Raw genomic sequence first — 20,567 nt, forward strand, 5'->3', positions numbered from 1 at the left:
TTCTGTCCTCTTCTCTACTTTTCTCCCCTTCTCACTTTCTCCTGCTCTTCTCTCCTTCCTCTCATGCATCATTCTCTTTGATCTATCTCCTTGACTGTCCTCCAGCACTTCTTAAACTTCAAGCACACTCCTGCCTCAGGGCCTCTGTACATGATCCTCCTGCCCCCAGACATCCAAATCGTTCCCACCCTCACTTATCACCTGATTAGAAAGACCTTACTCAATCAGTCTTTGGGAAACAGCAAAATCAAAACAATAATAAAACATTTTTCATCTTCCTTGCCCTGCTCTATATTTCTCCATAACACTTGTCACTATGGATGGATGTATTTTCTGTTTGTTGCGTGTCTTACTCTTTCTATCTCCAAGAGGCCAGGACTTGGGGAAGTCTCTCCTCTGTCCCCAGTACCTGGTACGTATGGACCCCAATATGTAGTTGTTTAATGAATAGAATGAGTAAGTACTTGCTTTTGCCATTTTTCTGCTGGACAAGTGTGTGTCTTTAGCCCTGTAGATTGTTAATTCACGTCCTGTCAGAGGGCCTTCTTTGGTTGTGACCAGCAAAACCATTTAATCGATGTTTATCCCTGCAGTAGTGAATAGCAGTCACCTCTGGCTTGGTCTGCATTGTATCCCTAGCCTCTAGTCCAGCACTAACATTACGTACGTGCTCAGTAAATATTTTCTGGATGATTGAATACCTCTCCTCTAGTTCTGGAGTCACTGCTATGGCAGCGAATGTTTGCTCTCCACCTCTCACCTTCTTGATAACTGCTTCTCTCCACTTCTTCCCCTCTTCCCCAAACCTTGTTCTTCCTTCATTTTCTTTTCCTTCCCTTCAACATACAGTTGGTTCTTTCTTCTGTTGCATTCCATTGACCTAATTTTTATGTTCAAAGAATTACCTTCACAGTGAGATTCTAGGAACATTATTATTTTAACCAATTCATTCATTTTTCTAATTCAGACACCTGTAAAATCACATCTGCCGTATAAATTGGTGTTAAAGTGAATGAATTTGAGAAGAAAACTGCAAAACTGCAAGAGGGGAAGCTCCTCACTCAATTTCTATGAATTTTTGGATGCTCTCCTAAATTTCTAATAGTATGTCCTTCATTGTAGATATTCAAAATTTTATTTATATTTCTTTCACTATAACAATTTTATTAATACCAAAATTTAACAACTAAGTGCAGTAGATACCTTAAGAAGTACAAAAGTAGAAATAGCACCTACCAAGGGACCTGTAATTGAACCAAAGGATTATTAAACTACTTGGGACGTTTGGAGCAGCATGTCCCCATACCTGATACGTAATTCTCTTGCACCTCGTTTTTCATGATAAAATCCTCAGAATCTTGTAATGAGATGCCTGAAAATGATACTATACTCATAGTATGTATGATACCTGGCTTATTTACCATTGGAAAGACAGGCAAATTTTCCCCATGGTAAGCTCACTTCACGTTGTCAGAGCCAGTCTCTCCTATTGTCATCTCGCAGGCCACACATTTAGGTTACATTAGTTCTGATTGATTTGGGGTATATCCTAGGGGTGTTTCTCCTGCCTTTGTGAAGGACAGTTTCATTCCCTCACTTCCCTGGACAGTAGCTGAGGTAACATCCTGAGTTGCATCCTAAGTCTGGCTCAGGTAAAGGGACATGAGCTGGTGGCATCAGAGGCCTGAATTCCAGAGCATCTTGAGTTACAAAAGCCCCATGGACAAGTAGCAAATAACTATTTTTTTTTCACCATTTCCTGTCCCTGAGGTAATGGATTTTTCAAACTTGTTTTTGAACAGCAAAACCCTTTGTTCAAAGGCTTCACCACAAGGAAGAAAAAAATATGTTTTAACTATGAAAACTAATAAGAGTTCACTAATGTCAGGTGTTTTATCAGTGTGCCAGGTGCAGTAGTCTTCCTGGAGACTTGCAGTAACAAATGTGAAGGAAGCAGAGACTCCATTCACAATAGCAACAAAGCCGTAAAGTACCCAGGATTAACACAAAGAATTGTTCAAGACCTTTATGGGAAAAAAAATGCAATCTTTCCTGAACATAAAATATTGAAATAAATGATGATATCTTATAGTGATATCAGTTTTCACCAAATTAAACTTGGAAGGCAACACAATCCTAATTGAAATCCCAGAAAACGATATTTCAGGAAACTTTGTAACTTGATTTTAAATTTAAAAGATGCTTTTGTCAAAGATAAACAAAGAGGGGAAGACTTGCCCCACAAGAGAGCGAGATGTATCATAAAGCTGTTAGATGCTGTGACTGAAGCATGTGGGAAGAGTAAGAGCTGGACCAGAAGCAATGATGGTCTCCCAGAGTGGCCTCTGAGGGACGGACTCTGTGGAACACAGCATAGACACCACTTCCCTGGTTACTGCTCTTGGGTTAAGCACTAGCAGAGGACTTCCTAGAGCATTAGAAACACCTGTTTGAAGGAGCAGGGTACCCTGGAGCAGCAAAAGCATACATTGACGTATGTAGCATCACATCATGACAAGTGCAGATGAATAAGCCAAATTTGGACATGCCGTGGTGTGTGTATTGTACTTAGCACATGGGTTGCCGCAGAGTAAGCCGTCCATGGAGGTGAGTTCTGCTTGGCTGCTTCTTGAGGAAATTCAGATTGTATGTGAACCTTGAAGGAAAGTCCATCAGGAGTGTGTTCCTGGAGAAAGTGAGCTTTGCAGCCAGTTATTGGTGGGAACAAGGAGCATGGACAGGCAGGAAAGACGGTGCGGGAAGCCAGGGTGGAGGAGCTGGCTCACTCAGAGCAATGTGAAACTGTGTATTGTTGGCCCATCCAAAAGAGGAACTCTCTTGAGATGAGCAAGTGTGTGGCTATTTGCCAGGAAACTAACATCTGGTGGTCTCTCCTTCCAAGGGCCATTAGGGGTGTGTGTGTGTGTCTGTCTTCTATATTTGTGAGTATGTCGTTTGACTGAAAGAAGCCAGGGGCCTAAAAGATGGCAAAGAGAGAAAACGAGAGTGGAACTCTTTGAGTATCTACTCTGTGTTAGCTGACAGTAAGAATCTTAGGTAATCCTCTCACCATTCATTTGGGAATTATTACACCTATTTTGCCTCGGAGGAAACTGAGGTTCAGAGAAATTACAGAACTTGCTCATGATCACCCAGGTTTCTCAGTGGAAGACCTGGGAGTCAACCCCATGAGAGTTTGACTTCAGAACCTACCTGAATTCTTTCCACCTGCACAGGACTCTCTCTCTCATCCTTAACCATGCGTATCCAGCCTCTGTACACCTAGCCATGCATCTATTTTGTAAAATCATACCAACTCTTTAGTATATATATATATATATTTATGTTAACTTGAAGCTATGACTAAGATTAAGCTTTAATAAATCTTGACTGCTGACAGAACCAGTAGAAGGGGGATATTTCTCAACAGACAGCAGAGCTTGGTATTTCCCCAGCTTCTATAGAAGAAAGCTTTAGAAGAAGCTGTCATAAATTGTCATTTGATTCCGAAAGAAAGTCAGTTTTGTATATGCTTCCTTTAAAATGTGGAGAAAGTATCCCTGAAAGTCGGTACTTTAACCTTCCCTTCTATCCCAGATTGAAGATCAGTTTAAATTTAGCAATAAAGATGTTTGCATGCAGCTTCAGCCTGGTGAGTGAGTAGAAACCGGAGTGGAAATCTTCGCTGGGGGAAAATAAAATCCAATATGCTGGCCATGTTTTTAATAAGATGGCAGTGGTATAAATGTCTGGGTAGAGGAGGGCATGCCATTAATGCCTCTCACAGAGCAAAAGCAGGGACAACACAAAGAGCTCCTCTCTTTGAGGAATAGTAAAGCATTACACCCAGATTTGAAGGTCAAAGATGTCAAAAAGTGAATCTCTCTTTGTCTTGCACACATTTGGGGCATGAAGGAAATGTGAATGTCCTTGCTGAAATAAACGCTTTTGACTATGGAAAATAGATTTTTTTGTTTGTTCCTCTGTTAAGAAGGTGTGCTTTGAAGTAAAGGCCACAGAGGTATGGAGCAAAAAAAATTGATTTTGATTACATTTGAGTTTAAACGTAGCACACAAGGAAGGCAAAAGAAAAGTGAAGCATCCATAATATTACAGTTTCATCTTTGTTCTCTTGAACCTATCAAGAGGTGCTCAAAAGGTGCAGTTAGAACTCCCTCAGAAGGTAGGATTCACCATTCTCAGAGATAAAAGATAGCAGTTACACATGCGATTATATGAGAGGCCAAAGGACAAGGGCAATCATTGAAGGTTAAAAGGCATTTCATTTCACTAAAGACTACCCATTCAAAGATGTGTATTGGTATATAAATATCATATGAGAGCATTCAAAGCTGTTTATTCTCAAATGAAAAACATTAAAGCTAAAGACATCTCTGTTTAATAAATAGCAGGGTCTCACTTAATGCAGTGCAAGTCAAATGACTTGCATTCAAAGGTGAGACAGTTTTCTCTGACAGCAGTGAAAGCTCATCCTAGTTTTCCATCTGTGCTCTGCATTGTGCCATGCACTCATCTCTGGCCTCTGATCATAGTGCCAACATAAATCCTCAAGTGGTCGTAAGGGTCCATTTCTCTCTTGACTTCATGTCATCAGATCCACCAACTCTGGCCTCTACCTCAGCCGTTAAAAAGGAATTCCTCAGCCACACCAGACTGTCCTCTTGGTTGTCTCGGGGCTCAAGTGAAACACTTACATGTGTAAAAAGTCAAGCTTCTGAGGAAGTAAAGCAGACTTACAGGTCTACATTGCACAGGTTTCTTATCTTGTGTGTACATTCACTCATTCATTCATAAAACACATTACTATTGCAAGATGACAAGGATGGGAACTCCACTGGGATCATTTTCCTTTACAAGCCCCACTATGGCTAAGTCTTTGGGGATTCTTAGTGCTCACCCAAACTAGATAATTTCCAGAAAACCAGTTTATATGCCATCAGTGAATCTGAGCTTTAGAAAAACAGTTGTTGTGACTTAGGCAACTATTTTTGCAGTGGTGATTTCTCTCTTTGACTTACTTCCCAGGGTGGCAGCCCAAATGACCACTAGAGCCTGTAGATTTCCTTCAACTCAGAGGCCTTTTAGGCCAGAGCAACCATCATTTGCAAGAAGCTCAATTCCATAGTGAATCAGTCTTGTTCCAGAAAACTATTTATGGCAAAAATTCTCCTCTGCCATTTCTGAAAGAAACTTTACCTGGTTATGTACCCTGCTTTCCATGTACCACATTTCCATTCATGATACAAAAGGTCCTGCAAAATTTCCAGTCTGGTAAAAGTTAGAAATTCTTTTCTGATCTCAGAACCATACCATCTTCTCAATGCTAGTGAAGATTAGATGGTGAGGAGCTTAAACGTAATATCATACCACACACCCATTTAAATAAGCTCACCCTCGTCTCCTTGATGTGTTGGTGGTGGCCCTTTCCCATCAGACTCTTGAGAAGAGTAGCATGGTGGAGCTGTGAAGTAGACACAGTAGAGCCAGCTCATGGCCTCACTACTTAATAGCTATATTACCTTGGGCAAGTTTCTCATCTTCTCTGTAACTCAGCTTCCTCTTTTATGAAATATGAAAGATGATAATGCCTGTTTCTTAGAGCTCTTAAGTGTATTCAGAGGAGTGCTATTCACAGACCACATAGAATAGCATCTGAAACATCGTAAGTTCTATGTGGGTATATGCCAAATTAATTCTTTTTTTTAATTTATTTTTTGTGTGTTTTTTTAATTAAAAAAATTAACAACAAACAAAACATTAAGATATCATTCCATTCTACATATATAATCAGTAATTCTTAATATCATCACATAGTTGCATATTCATCATTTCTTAGTACATTTGCATTGATTTAGAAAAAGAAATAAAACAATAACAGAGAAAAAAGAAGATTTTACATACCATACCCCTTACCCCTTGCTTTCATTTACCACTAGCATTTCAAACTAAATTTAACATTTGTTCCCCCTATTATTTCTTTTTATTCCATATGTTCTACTCTTCTGTTGATAAGGTAGATAAAAGGAGCATCAGACACAAGGTTTTCACATTCACAGAGTCATATTGTGAAAGCTATATCATTGTTCAGTCATCATCAAGAAACATGGCTACTGGAACACAGCTCCACATTTTCAGGCAGTTCCCTCCAGCCTCTCCACTACATCTTGAACAACAAGGTGATATCTACTTAATGCATAAGAATAACCTGCAGGATAACCTCTTGACTCTGGAATCTCTCAGCCATTGACACTTAGTCTCATTTCACTCTTCCCCCTTTTGGTCGAGAAGGTTCTCTCAATCCCTTGATGTTAATTCTCAGCTCATTCTAGGGTTTTTCTCAATCCCTTGATGCTGAGTCTCAGCTCATTCCAGGATCTCTGTCCCACGTTGCCAGGAAGGTCCACACCCCTGGGAGTCATGTCCCACGCAGAGAGGGGGAGGGTGGTGAGACTGCTCGTCATGTTGGCTGGAGAGAGAGGCCACATCTGAGCAACAAAAGAGGCTCTCTTGACTCTTAGGCCTAAATTTTAAGTAGACTTGACCTATCCTTTGTGGGGTTAAGTTTCATATGAACAAGCCCCAAGACTGGGGGCTCAGCCTATAGCTTTGGTTGTCCACACTGCTTGTGAGAATATCAAGAATTCAACTTGGGGAAGTTGAATTTCTCCCCACTCTCACCGTTCCCTGAAGGGGGCTTGCAAATACTTTTCCACTCACTGATCAAATCACTCTGGGATTCATCGGGGCATCACTCTGGACAAACCAACAAAATCTCATGTCCTACCTGAGATTCCAAGTACTTATGCAAATTAATTCTTTATGGGTTTTTTTTTTTTCTCCGCTTACAACCATCATATTTTTAGACAGCTGAATGGTGCAGTAGTAAATCACTGGATTATCATTTCTCTGTTTTCCCTTTAGAAGAAGCCTATTTACCATATACCATTTTTTAAGATTTGGGGTGTCTAACTGGAAGATAACATGTGAGCTAATATTTCTGTCAATCTGACTTTTAGTTGAGCAAAAATTATTTTTAGGCTGTACAATTACAATTTCTGTATTTACAAAACTCTCCCATCCTTTTACAAGAAGAAGAAAATATATGACTTGGAATTTAACTCATTTCCTTTCAAACAGTCGAGATTGCATCTGGGATCAATAGCCTGTCCAGTCTCTAGTTCATTGGCAGCATTTGCTATTCAGTCTAAGATGAAAAATTGACTATTTATCAATTAATCTTTTATCCTATCTTTATATCCTGGATTTCAAACTCATTTATAGGATTGTGTAAAAAAAAAAATGTTTCTTCTTTAAGCCTTTTAATTTCTTTATAATTTGGAGTGATTTTTTTCTATTGTGATATTGATTCAAGTGTTCAGGCTTCCATATCTGTGGCATTCATTTCCTTCCTGTCTTTCAGTCTGTTTTCTCTTCCTCATTCTATTTTCAAATTCTCTTGCCTTCTCATACTTCCTTTTTTTTTTTCCTTAGATGGTTTAGATTTTGTTTGTTTGTTTTTTTCTCCTTTCCTCCCCCTGGGACACATTTCTTATATGCTTTTCTGAGATTATTTGATGCTCAGTGCGCCAAAGGGTAGAAAACTCAGCTGTGTTGCACCCAATGGATGGATATAATTTGGTACTAATTCTCTTCTGCCTGGCAGAAACTGCTGAATCCCACAGGTCACAAGATGAGAGCTAGGACTGTTTTCTGGCCAACATGCAGCACTCATTCTGTGTGCCAGTACTTTTCATCTCCATTTCAAGATATTGCCAACACTTAATCTTTTGTGTGCTGATGTAAATCCTCCAGCTTTACAGAAGCAATAAAGGGGTTTCTGAGAGTCAAGGCCATACGTATTTTCCCTTCTCAGGCTTCTGCTCCATGGATATACTAAGGATAGAAGAGTTGAAACTGAGGAGTAGAATACTAAAATGGATAGAATCATAGGTGTCAACACCAAAAGCAACTAGGGTGAGGAAGGAAATTAACAGGACACTAAATAGGGATTTAATTCAATTCAGCAACATTCGTTGACCATACCTACAGGAGGGTCAAGAACTCTGCTAAGTGATGAAATAAACAAGGTGAGCCCATGATTCCTTGCCCTAAAGGGCAAACGCAAATAGACTAAGGTACATGTGATATGCACAACAATAGATGTATATATTGGAGCAGAAATGACAGGAGAAAGTGACTTACTCAAGGGTTAGGGATATTCAGGAAGGCCACCTGTGAGCGGGGACACCAAAACTAGGTTCAGAAGGATTAAATTAGAAGTAAATAAAATTCCAACACAAAAACAACTCACCAATGTATGCAGGACTTAGAGGTATAAAGCAGCATGTTGTGTTCTCACATTGCATTTTGAAAGGATTATCCTAGTGACAATATGAATGTTAAGTGAGAGGTGTTGGGGATAGCCTGGTGATATGAAAGATTAGAAAGGGAGAGTTCAAGTAGATTACCTCAGTAGTCCAGGGAAGGCCTTGGCTACGCAGGGGCAGTGGAAATGGAGCAGAAAAGACAGAATTGAGGATATTTAAGGAGTAGAATTGATAGGGCTTCATAAGTGCTTGGATTGTGTGTGGCTTCTAGAAGCATCACCTTTACTTTTGGCCCCATCCTATAGATCCTATTCACAAGTAACATAATCACTCATGTTTCTATGAAAGAAAGCACACCACCTGGTAGGTCCTTATGGATAAAAGGCATGGAGAAAGAATGGAATGTTTTTCCACTTTTAGGACTAAGTTATCAATGTGTTTGTATCCCCTCTCTAAATTCTAAAGGAGTTAGTGAGAAAGTGCCTTTTGATTGGCTTTGTAACATTTCACAGAGATGCAAAAATGTACCCAAGACCTGAAAAAATGTCCTTAGTGAAAAAATTAGCTTCCTACTGCCCTACCCACCTCCCAAATATTATTTAAAATATTTCTTAGAGACTTGCTACTACAAGAGCTCCAACAGATGTTCTGAAATAAGAAATATATTCTCGATATTACTTGGATGGATTCAGATATTCTTTATCCTTTGCTTTTTGAACCATATTTTTTCACTGTTTTTAACAATATTATTTTCTCTCTTGAAATGCCAGAGAAAATGTTGAATATTCAACCAGAATTCTGAATTTATGCACATAGAGGCAATAATGATAACAGGAATTCCTAACGTTTATTTCACACCATGTGCCAGACACAGTTACAGTAGGCCTTTTACTTAGATTAACTCATTTAATCTTCACATCAATCCTGTGAGATAGAAACTTCTGTTGTAACATTTTACAGATAAGGACATTGAAGATTAGAGTAGGTAAATAATTTGCCCAAGGATACAGAGAAGTAATTGATGGCCAGGTTCAAATCCATTGTTAAACCCCAGAGCCCATTCTCTTAATCACTGGACAATACAGCTTTCCCAAAGAGCATGGAATCCCTTTTGAGCTTTCTCTTTAAAAATCGAAACTTAAAGTCATCTCCCTTTTCCTGAATTGCACATTCTTTAATACTAATGGTCTTCAGATATCTGATATCAAATTATACAAGAGTATGCAAGATTTATAGATTCCTTTGACACAACATAATTGATCATTATTTTTGTCATTCTTCCTCTTCTACCTGTTTCTCTTCCAACATGAACTTGTGAGAAGAATGTTAGAACAAGATTCCAATCCTGGTGTTCACTTACCATGACTTATTATGTTAGCCTGGACACTTCACCTTCACTGGGCTTTGGGTCCCATACACTGAGCACTTCCAGTATTCTGGGTACCTTGCAGAGCCCCTTACGTCCACACAGTAAGGGAGGTAACAGAATAATCCCCATTTTCCAAATAAGGAAACTAAGACTTTGAATGGCTGAATATATTACTACAAAGTCCCACAGCTAATAAGAAGTAAGTCTGGATTAGAACCCACTTCTGTGGACTCCAGAGCTTCTGCTGCCTTGTAAAATAGGTCTCTTTGTTCTGCATTATAAGTAGTAAAGTCTCCTAATACCATATTCACTCTCATTTTGTGAAGATCAAAGAAGGCTATCCATGGGACCTTCCTGATATTTTTAAAGGAAAAACCAATAAATGCTATAAACTCATAATTATACCTACCATATATCTAAGGAATAGTGTGTGTCCATTTACAAGATAACTCTTACTGTTCCCATTTTACATAAACGTGGAAACAGTCTCAGAGAGGTCAAGCAACTTACCCAAGGTTGCTTGGCTTGTGAGTGGCAGATCCTGTCTCAAGTCAAGATCTGTAGGGCTCCAAACTGTAGCCAGCATGCTATATTGTCACTTGCTTTTCTCCTTCCGCTTGGGAGAAAAAAAAAAAAAACCTCGGACAAAGTAGTTGTATTTAAAATTATTGTCTTAGTTTGCCAGGGCTATTCTAACAAAAACCATAGACCGGTTGACTTAAACAACAGAAGTGTATTGTCTCACATTTCTGGAGGCTAGAAGTCTGAAATCAAGGCATCGGCAGGGCCATGTTTCCTCTGAAGTCTGTAGGGTGGAGGCTGTCTGACAATCCATGATGTTCCTTGGCTTGTGGCATAACTCACTTCTGCTTTGGTCACATGGCCACCTCTCTGTCTGTGTCTCTCTGTGTCCAAGTTTCCTCTGCTTAAAGGGACACCTGCCATTTCCGGGTGCCTGCCCTTAAAAAAAAAAAAGGACACCCATCACTTAAGGGCCTATCATAATCCAGTTTGGCTCTTCAAACTGGCGTCTTCAAAGATCCCATTTACAATAAATTCACATTCACAGGACCAGGTGTTAGGACTTGAACGTGTCTTGTGGGGGATATAGTTCAATCCATAGAAATTAGCTTAAAGTTGTTATAGAGGTTTTTAGTGACATAACTAAAAAGATGGTCATACAAAGCAAGAAATCGCTTTAACCACAATGTTTTGGGTTGATTCTCTTGCTTAGGTTGCTCTTTGCTTTTATTTAAAAAATCCTTTCTGGAAACCTGCTCATTCCATCCTGTACTCTCCCCTTCTGCAACCCACATCAAAAGGAAAGCAGCAGAACAGCACATCCCAGCTTCCATTTTTCTTGCTTGATCATCCAGAGCATGTAAAATATGGTGAAATGGGGCCTGAGTCACCTCCTCACAGGACAGAAATCAGTAACCACTGATATTGCTAAGCAACACCACTAAAGAACAAGGCTGCAAATTAGATGACAAATTTATAAGAAGTCAGAGTATCTGGGATTCACTTGGGCATTTCATTTCATTATGAGCCATCTGGATGATCCACACTAATGACCACACATTATTGTTCACTGTTCAAGGATGATAATTCCCATATAATTATTATGCTGGCACCTCCCTCAGTGATCTTAGCCTACCATATTACCCATAACACAGATATTTTCCTGCAAGATAATTAGGGACAGTCACACCTCATAGGCAACTTCCATTACTGCCCAAAATAAAAATTAAAACCAAAACTTCACCGCTTGGTTTGTATGATAACAGAACTGGCTGGCCAGAAACATGTATAAAGAAGGAAATTGGTGAGCTCAGGTGATGGGATTCAGGCTGTGCGTAAGCTAGAGGTGAACACACTGTGGGACCTGGTAAGGTCCATAAGCTTCAAGGGAGATAAGGAAGTGAGCCAGAGAATTACCCTCTGGGGAGGGATTGCTTAGCAAAGGCTCCCTCCCAATTCCAACAGCCAGCTGGTCTCATTTGTTCATTCATTCATTCAGCTAATATTTATAAGGAAATTGGACTAAGCAAATTGATTTTAAACCAAGGATTGCAAATTGATGAGCCACATATGACCCAGAGTAGTTTTTATTTGAAATTAGTTGTCACAATTAAGTCAGGAGATTTCACATAAATACCATATACCTGTGGCACAGTGGCTTGGCAGGCAGAGTTCTCGCCTGCCATACTGGAGACTTGGATTCAATTCCCAGTGCCTACCCATGAAAAAAAACCAGCAAAAAAACCTATATACCTGGCTTACCTTAAATAATCAGATCTGTCGATAGTGTACCTGTATTCCCCTGAGGAGGCCACAGCCAGAGCTAATTGCTCCCCTTTTTAGGCATGTACTGACCATTACATAATCCCCACCACTCCCTGTTGTCTTCCCTGGCTTAATTTACTCACCTGCATGCCTGATTGCTGTAGGCAGTTGCATCTTCAGAGCTATTTGCAATAGCTCATTGACCAGTTGCTAAAAATCTTTCTGACATCTGGCTTAACTACAGACAAGGCATCAGTATTTTCTGGACTGGGGGTTTCACAGAAAATACTGGAATCAGATGGACATAAACAAGGAGATACATGTGGAGCATGGGGAGAAAAAGATGGGAACAATACCAAGCAAGTGTGTCTGGGTTTGCAGGAAAAGGAAGAGAGTTGTTTTAGTTTGCTAATGCCGCTGGAATGCTATATACCAGAAATGGAATGGCTTTTTTTTTTCCCGTCCTACATATGTAATCAGTAATTCATAATATCATCACATAGTTGCATATTCATCATCATGATCATTTCTTAGAACATTTGCATCGATTCAGAAAAAGAAATAAAATGAAAACAGAAAAAAATATTATACATACCATACACCTTACCCTCCTTTTCATTGATCACTAGCATTTCAAACTAAATTTGTTTTAACATTTGTTAATGGAATGGCTTTTAAAAAGGGACTTTATTAAAGTTACAAGTTTAGTTCTCAGGCCATAAAAATGTCCAAACTAGGGCATCCAGAGAAAGATACCTTGACTCAAGAAAGTCCGGTGTCTGTCACATGAGAAGGCACATGGCTGGTGTCTGCATCATCTCCTGGCTTCTGATCTTAAACGGCTCTCTCAGCCCCTGTGGATCCTTCTGGCTTGCTTAGTATTTCATGGAAAGGCACATGGTGATGTCTACTGGGCTCTGTATCTCCAAACGTCCATGTCTAGGTGTCTGTCTAGGTGTCTGCTCTCTCTGTTGGCACTCCAAGCATCTCCTTCAGTGCTCCAAACATCTCCAAATGTCACTGCTGGTTCCTGTTTAGCTTCTGTTGGCTCTTTCAGCTCCTGACGTCTCCTGGGGCTTCTGCAATTCCGATCATCTGTGTCTGTGTCTCTTCTGAGTTTTTTCCAAAATGTCTCCCATTAAAGGACTCTAGTAAACTAATCAAGACCCACCTTGGATGGGCGGAGTCTCATCTACATCTAAGCAAAAGCTCACACCCACAATTGCATGTGCCACATCTCCATGGAAACAACCTAATCAAAAGGTTTCACCGTACAATTTTGAGTCAGGATTAAAGAACATAGCTGTCCACACAAGTTTGGATCAGAATTGATAAAAATGGCTTTTCTGGGGTACATAACAATTTGAAACCAGCACAGGAGTATTTCATGAAATAAGCTAGATGCAGAGGGCATCAAAATCAGGTGATAAATCTCTTCCAGATGTAACTGTACGTGTATGCATGCATGCGTTCATAAATCCTACTTGAAACTCTGTAGCCTAACAGGATAATCTACAAGTTCAGCCTTTTATATTTCCATTTGAAAACTTTTGCAAATTGTTCCTGAAAGCCTGAAGGTTTTAATCCAAAGAATAAAAATAAGCATTTGTTAGCATGGATTTGGAAGATTCTGATGTGAAGAGAGCTCCATAGGACAGAACCATCTCTGTTAACACCTTGTGTATGACGTCTTTGTGTACTGCATGTTGAGGCCAGCTGTCCCTGGGCAAAAGTGTACCATTTAGGAGCCTCTTAGTGAAGTTCAGCACGCAAATATCAATCCCCCACAGAATGTTAAGCAGAGTTTCTACAGTGAGTCAGTACTTAAAGCTTTTTGTGTGTGAGATTTTGAATTTGAAGGTTAAAGTATTCCTCTCCTTCTGACTTGGGTGAGAAGTGAGGATTTTGGTTGTTTCCTCATATAATGTCCATCTCTTAAAGGTTTTTTTTTTTTTAAGTTTATGAAAATTACTTGCTTGGTTATGAACATTTGATATAAAAGAGTAGTAACCAAAGAAAGTAATTTAATGGAATGCCATTGATTTTGGTGGTTCAGACAGCCACTTTTGAGATGAAATCAAACAAGAAGTTTAAAACTGGGTGTATTAGAAGACATCTTTTAACTCAGAATTCAGGTTTATTTTTGAAGAAAATTTTTCCCCTGAGGGGACAAGAGAAAAAAGGTAGTGGTGCCATTTTAACCCAGAAACCTTGCAAGAGGCTTAAAAATTGTATAGATCTACTGTATGTTTTATGTTTGCAGTGAGTGGGATGGGAAATTACAAATATTCAACCCCTACATAGCCCATTCACAAAATTTCAAACACTTTTACTCTGTAATAAAACTAAATTCCTATATTTAAGAAAGAAAGCACCTTCAGTCTGAAATGTTAATACTGCAGAACGAAGGTTAAGAATTTAGCCAGGCAGCCTTTTACCAGACTGAAATTTTCCTTTTGACAGTTTTCCATGTACTTAAGGTGGGGGGAGAAATCTTGTGGGTTTTGCTGACTTGCACATGTCAAGCATAGATTGACAGTGTCAAGCATGGATTGATGATGTCAAGCGTAGGTTGCTGTTCACCCACAGAGATAATTAGAATTTGACTAGGATTTAACTTCCTTCTACTGGGCTGAGTTAGATGTTGATGATGGACCTTGGACAGATGATGAAGAGATGAGCCAGTTATTGAGCATGTCAGTGCGAAGTGCTTTGAAAATAGCCATTTTCTCATCTAATTCCCTTCAAACTCTCCTGAGAACAGGTATTTATTGCTCTTATACCTACCTCATCAAAGAAGAGATTGAGGCTCAGAGAGGGACAGTACCCTGCTGAGTCACCCAGCTCATAGGTAGTATAGAGCAGGGCCTTGAATGAGCTGACTCAGAAGTACTTAACCTTGATATGGATACAGGCAGACAGGAAGCCTCAGGCATCAGTGCCAGCCTTCCTGGCTTCAGCAAGTCCAAGGAAGTTCAGGAAGCCAAAGCATCCTGAACCTGGCTATCACTGGAGAGCTGTGCATTTGTATATTTTCCTTAACAGTTGGGAGAAAGCATATATGCAAGCAAAGCTCTGTTCTAGGTTTTATGTGATCTAAAGAGGAGTAGGGTCCCTGCCTCTAAGACATGGACAAAGTAGTTGGGGAGACAAGCTTAAACACAAATATTTAGAAGGGAAGGGGCCTAGGTTCCCAACTAGAATACTAGTGGTATGATGAATCAAAGGTCTACTTTTCACATCCTGCTCCCGTGGTTATGGTCCATGTTTTGACGTTCCCCATAGATCTGTGAGTAGAAAAGAAGGATAGATAAAAAGGTTTCTTTTCCGTTTTGGCCCCAACTTAGAAGAGTTTCTTTTGTTGTTGACCAAAACGCTATTTAAAACTTTTCTAAGTAGTGGTTGAGTTTGTTTGAACCAACCTTGTGTAATAGACTGAGTTCTCTAAGTGCCCTGCTCATACCCTATGGCTTCTCCTTCTCTCTTTTTGAGGTGGTTACAATAATATTAGCTGCCTTTGCTTGGTTGCTTCCTGTGTGCCATCAATTCATGTACTCCTTACACAACTTCGTGTGGTAGAGATGACTATTATGTCCTTGATGGCTAAGGAACCAAGATCCTGAGGTGAAGCGGTTTACTCAGGGCCACACCACTGAACACCCTGACCTCAGCATCCGTGTTCTATGACATCTGTGCGCTACTGAAAATAGCCCTTCCATGAGTACGGTGCAATCCAGTATCCGTACCTGTCTTCTCGATAGCTATCCTCCAGCTTTATCAAGAAACTCCCGTTTATTTTGAGAAAGCCTGAATTTTTAAGTCTTCACATGCGATTCAGGCTTAATGCCAAGAATAAATCCAGCTCTTCGATTTAAAAGATCAAGTTGATCATTATTTTTGCATCAACTAATATTTAAGTAATTAGTGTTTGTTCTCATTGATTTCAGTACCCCTATTTTTGTTCTAATAAAGTGAGCTCCAAATAGATGTTTCTGTTGACATTCAGTTTTACTTGTCAGAATTTTGAGGGCATGGAATGTAAAAAGTAATTTTCCTGCTAGAGAATTTGCTAAAGAAGGATTAAGAATGCCAAAGGCCTCAAAAGTGGGCCTGAGAAAGGTAATGTTGGAAGGGAAAAATCTGTATCCATACCCTTTGCAGGAAAAGTGAAAATTAGGAGCTGAAAGTACTAGTTCTCCTTCCCTGCTTGAGACTAAAGGCAAGACCCTTACCTTGATTTTGTTGGTCATGAAGCGTGAACAAGAACTCGGAGGCGCCTTAAAGCCAGGCAGGGAGACTGCTGCTGAGACATGGAAGGAACTGGACAGAGGAATGCTGAAGCGCTCACCCTCCTCAGAGCTGGGAGCTTGGGCACTGATGGCCACAGCTGGCAGCATTTGCATCAGCTTACGGGCTCATCCCAGACAACCAGTAGGTTCTGGAATTTTCTCTTAGGCAGAGTGGCATTCTGAGGGAAATGTTACAGAAAACAGGCACCAGCTGGTACCCAGAATGAATCACTTCCTGGTGACGCCCATCTCTCCTACCACAGGCTCCCTCTTGCTTGGTTGACTTCATGGCCGCTGCTAGATGGCATGCAACAGCACTGTCTTCAACTTCCTTGCAAAAAATCTTTGTCTGAATCAGGTCCAGTTTGAACCCTGATCCAGTAATCCTCAAGGTGGCCTTGGTTATTCTCTGTAGGAATTGTGCTGATGGAGAGCCGTGTTCCCATGTGGGTGAGTTTTTATCCCAGAGCTGTGCCTCTCAGGCCCTCTCCGCCAGCTGGCCGTGGCCACAGGCTGTCAGCAGGCAGCAACTGAGGCCGCTTTCCTCAAGGCAACCCTGGGCTGGAGGACACCGGCCAGGTGTGTGACATGTTCTGGCTTGTGTGTAAGTGGTATGCATGTCCTGGTCTCATGTCCCACTCCCCTTCCTGCATCTCCTGAGGCCGCAGTTCAGGGAAGAGGATGGTATGGCTTTTGTAGATGCTGTCCCCTTTGCCTCAAGATTTTGCTGGGGACAACTTTGGAGGGCTGAGTTCAGCGTCAGTGTTAAAGTCTATTCCAACAGACTGGTTTTTCCATTTTCTGCCTTTTCTTTAGTAAGCTACAAGCAGCTTTCCTCTCACTTGGACAGATATTGTTCGTCTTCCTTCCTCGCTATGTCTTAAGCTGCCAAGTCACCCATCACCATCGGCTTTTCACTACTCCTGTTTCTTCTCTCCCACCATCTTTAACATCACTTTTGGTGTGTTCTGCCCAGTTCTCATCCCTCTGTCCCATTCACCATCCAGAGTCCACTAAATTCAGACATTGCCACAGTGGCAGGGATGTAACAGCTTTGTTCATGAATAGGCCCCTGTTCCAACTATGTGCAGATATAAAGTGATAAAGAATATGACTGTATTTATTTATTTATACCTCATTACCCAAAATGAGGTAAAAATTATCATCATCTTCCACAAGCAGAGGCTTGACAATTTGGGATTGAGACATGAAAACAGGTGTGTGCAGAAAGAGGTTTGCATCTAAAAAGATCCATAAAAATGCAATGGTGTATCTTCATCATGTAGAATATGGTTTACATCCAACTTTGCAAAAACAGAGCCGCCTACATTCTCTTTCCTGAGCAAATAATAGGGAATGCCAGCTGCTTATTCTACTGATCACTTCAGGGAAGGAAGAGAGGTTACAAAAAAAAAAAGAAATTAGTTGGCTGATAAAATTCATCATCTTACTGCAAGATTACACACATACACACACAGTGTGAAGATGTATCTGGCCACTATGACAATGTGTTTAATATTTATAAAAGTATTTAGATCATTTAAGAACTCCAAACTTGTACAATGTCCGAATGTCATAAATAGACCACTGTTCTTAAAATACCAGAAAAAAAATTATTTTACTGAAGGCAATCCCCAGAAATCATTTAAAAAAAATTTTTCTTGTTGTTCATACAAAATTCAATTTCTTTGTGAAGCAGCTGCATCCTTTCTAATATATCTAACAAAATCCAGAATAGGCGGGTTTTTGCAGAAACATAAATACAAGGTGATTTTTCTTCCCAAAACATAATTTTGTATTAATGTATTAAAATAGCTTTAGGTAAATTTTTAGGCATGTGGGAAAAAATGTATATTAAAAGACTGTTCATAATTGTGTTTTAAGCTAGATCCTCCATCTTATACACAAAACCAAGAAGCAAAACAAAAATAAATAATTAGCTGATCCATATTTGTATTTCTAGCAACCACCCAAGTTAATGGGCTACGGAAGCCATCTACAGAGTCACAGGAACATCTCTTGAGTGTTCATTAATTTCTTGAAGTTTATCGGAAGCATGTTGTTATAACCGGGAAAAATGATTTTAACCTGCCCACAATGTTGTTAAAACAATCTGGAATTTTCAGATGAACAAGAGCGAAAGTTTTTATTTTAGAACTGCAGTAAGAAAGCAGAAATGGAACATCCCTGTCTTCTCTCTCCTCCCCCACCTCAGTAGCCACCAAATGACTAAGAACAGAAGCTTGATTCCCACGTGGTTTCGTTTGCAGCCAAGTCCTTTGGTGGTCTGTGCACAGAAGAAGGAGCACTGCCCCCCCACACACACCCCAGCGGCAGGTGATGCGAGACCTCGGTCTGGGAGTTGCTCTATCACCTGAGCTGAGTGTTCTTCGCTGGGAATTTGTCTCCCAACTTCCCGAGCTTGCTGCACCTTTAGCAGCTCTTTCCATCATGGTGCACACGTGGTATTTGATGTTTTCTATCTAAAGGACAGTCAGAAGTGAAGGGAAAGTTTAGAATGTGGCTTTCATTTTGGATTTTCCCAGGTAGCCTTCCTTACTGTCTAGGAGATGGTTCTGTTGGAAAGGAGCTGCGACTGTCCCATGGCAAGGGATCCCACTGTGTGTAAGCCTCATTCGGCCTGGACATTGTCCTTTTTCAGTCCCTTTATCTTGGAGTGTCACCTCTATAAAAATCACAGGGCTAGGGTAGACCTGGTGTGAAACCATCTTTGCCAAGTATTCTGATTCGTCAGAAGTGAAGATAACTGTGTCCTCTTCTGTGATGCAGGGCATATCCTACCCCCAGTAGAATAATATATTGTAAGTGATTTCTGAAAATGGGCCGTGAAAGCTGTCTGCCACATGGCCCGTGTTTGCACATCTCTATATAGTTACGATTGCAGAATTTGACAGTATAACTCTGAATCTGATTAATTAAGAATGTGTAAAAACAAAGTTCTTGCATTACAGCTCGTTCCTTATCTTTGTGTCTTTTACTGTGATGTTGTAGAACTTGGATCATATGGAAAACTAAAATATTATGACACAATGACTGAAGAAGGTAAGAATGATTTTAGAATTGTATGCATTGGCTTTTTTTTTTTTCATTTACAATGTCTGTTGCTTGCCCTTTTAATCTTTTTTTTTTTAATCTTTGCATGACTTCAGTGACATTATTTGTTACTCTTTCTGCATTTTTGTCTAGTTCTTTGCCATCATGTTTATTTGGAATTGGAGACGTGCAATACCATGGGTAATCATGTTATTCCATTCAAACCATCTCGACTGTGGAACACACACAGAGAAATGGTGTCAACACCGTAAACACAAGCACAGTCCCACTGTGTCAGCATTGTTTCCTCCACATGCTCATAACAACACATAAAGCACATCCATCCAACATCCTTCTTTTAATATGCCCTCATGTTACATTCTGGTGATTTTCTGATTTATGCAGAGGAATGAATCAATCTAAAGACGTAGGCTGAAGGCCCCAAACCTTCAGAGAGCTGTGGGTTCATGTCCTAGCCCCCAGCCCCTGTTGACTCAGACAAGAACATTGCTCTCAGAGGCAGGGAAGACCACGATTCCAGCCGGTGGAATTGTTTATATTGGGGTTTCCCCTCTTGAAGGTTGGGAGTGTCATTTTGACCATTTTCTCTGAGAAAGGAAAGTCTGGCCAAGATCTATTTTCAAATGTTTTTACTAATGAATTCCAATTCCGTCCCAGAGCACAGCCTTCCCCCAGGCAGGTTCAGTTTTCTGAATAACATCACCATGAAACAGCAATTTGAAAATTATGAATTCTTGTAAGAGGAGTTGTCCTGGTGCCCTACCCCGCTACTGTCACTCCCCGCCCCCCACACACACCTCTCCACCTTGTTAGTAGTATATAATGTTGTGTCTCTTACGTGATTTTTATATTGATATTGACAAAAAATCAAAAGGTACCCTAATAGAGGAATTGGCTACTTTTCTTCTTCAGTATGAGAAAGTCCCGAACGTGTTGCATATCTGACTTCCAGCTTCTAGTATTTCTGAGTTGCCTTAGCCTGCCAAAAAGCTCCTAGTTGCTTTGCATGCAAGAAGTGGAACCTCCGCCGGCCCTTGGTAAGAAGGCTCTCTCGGCCCCTCCCCATTCTGGCTTCTGCACAACACTCTGCTGGGTCATCCCTATGCTTGAAATTAACCACTGTGATATTTTCCAAAGCAGAAGGCCACTATTAGGATCTCACGCTGGGCTCTGTTGGAACCCAGGACCCCACAACAACTT

At 40.4% G+C, this 20,567-nt stretch overlaps 1 protein-coding gene across 5 annotated transcripts in view; it reads left to right on the forward strand.

Moving 5' to 3' along the window:
• SLC24A2 (solute carrier family 24 member 2) overlaps window positions 1-20,567 on the forward strand; it is a 284,459-nt gene that overhangs the window by 187,070 nt on the left and 76,822 nt on the right. For 4 of the 5 annotated variants that reach the window (XM_077148057.1, XM_077148059.1, XM_077148061.1 and 1 more), the window contains one exon: window positions 19,305-19,355. The exons of the other annotated variant lie outside the window; for it this stretch is intronic. In XM_077148057.1, the coding sequence (XP_077004172.1) occupies window positions 19,305-19,355 (51 nt within the window). The remainder of the gene's footprint in view (window positions 1-19,304; window positions 19,356-20,567) is intronic. 5 annotated transcript variants of the gene reach the window in all.

This window comes from Tamandua tetradactyla, chromosome 2, assembly GCF_023851605.1.
Source record: "Tamandua tetradactyla isolate mTamTet1 chromosome 2, mTamTet1.pri, whole genome shotgun sequence".
Taxonomy (NCBI): domain Eukaryota; kingdom Metazoa; phylum Chordata; class Mammalia; order Pilosa; family Myrmecophagidae; genus Tamandua; species Tamandua tetradactyla.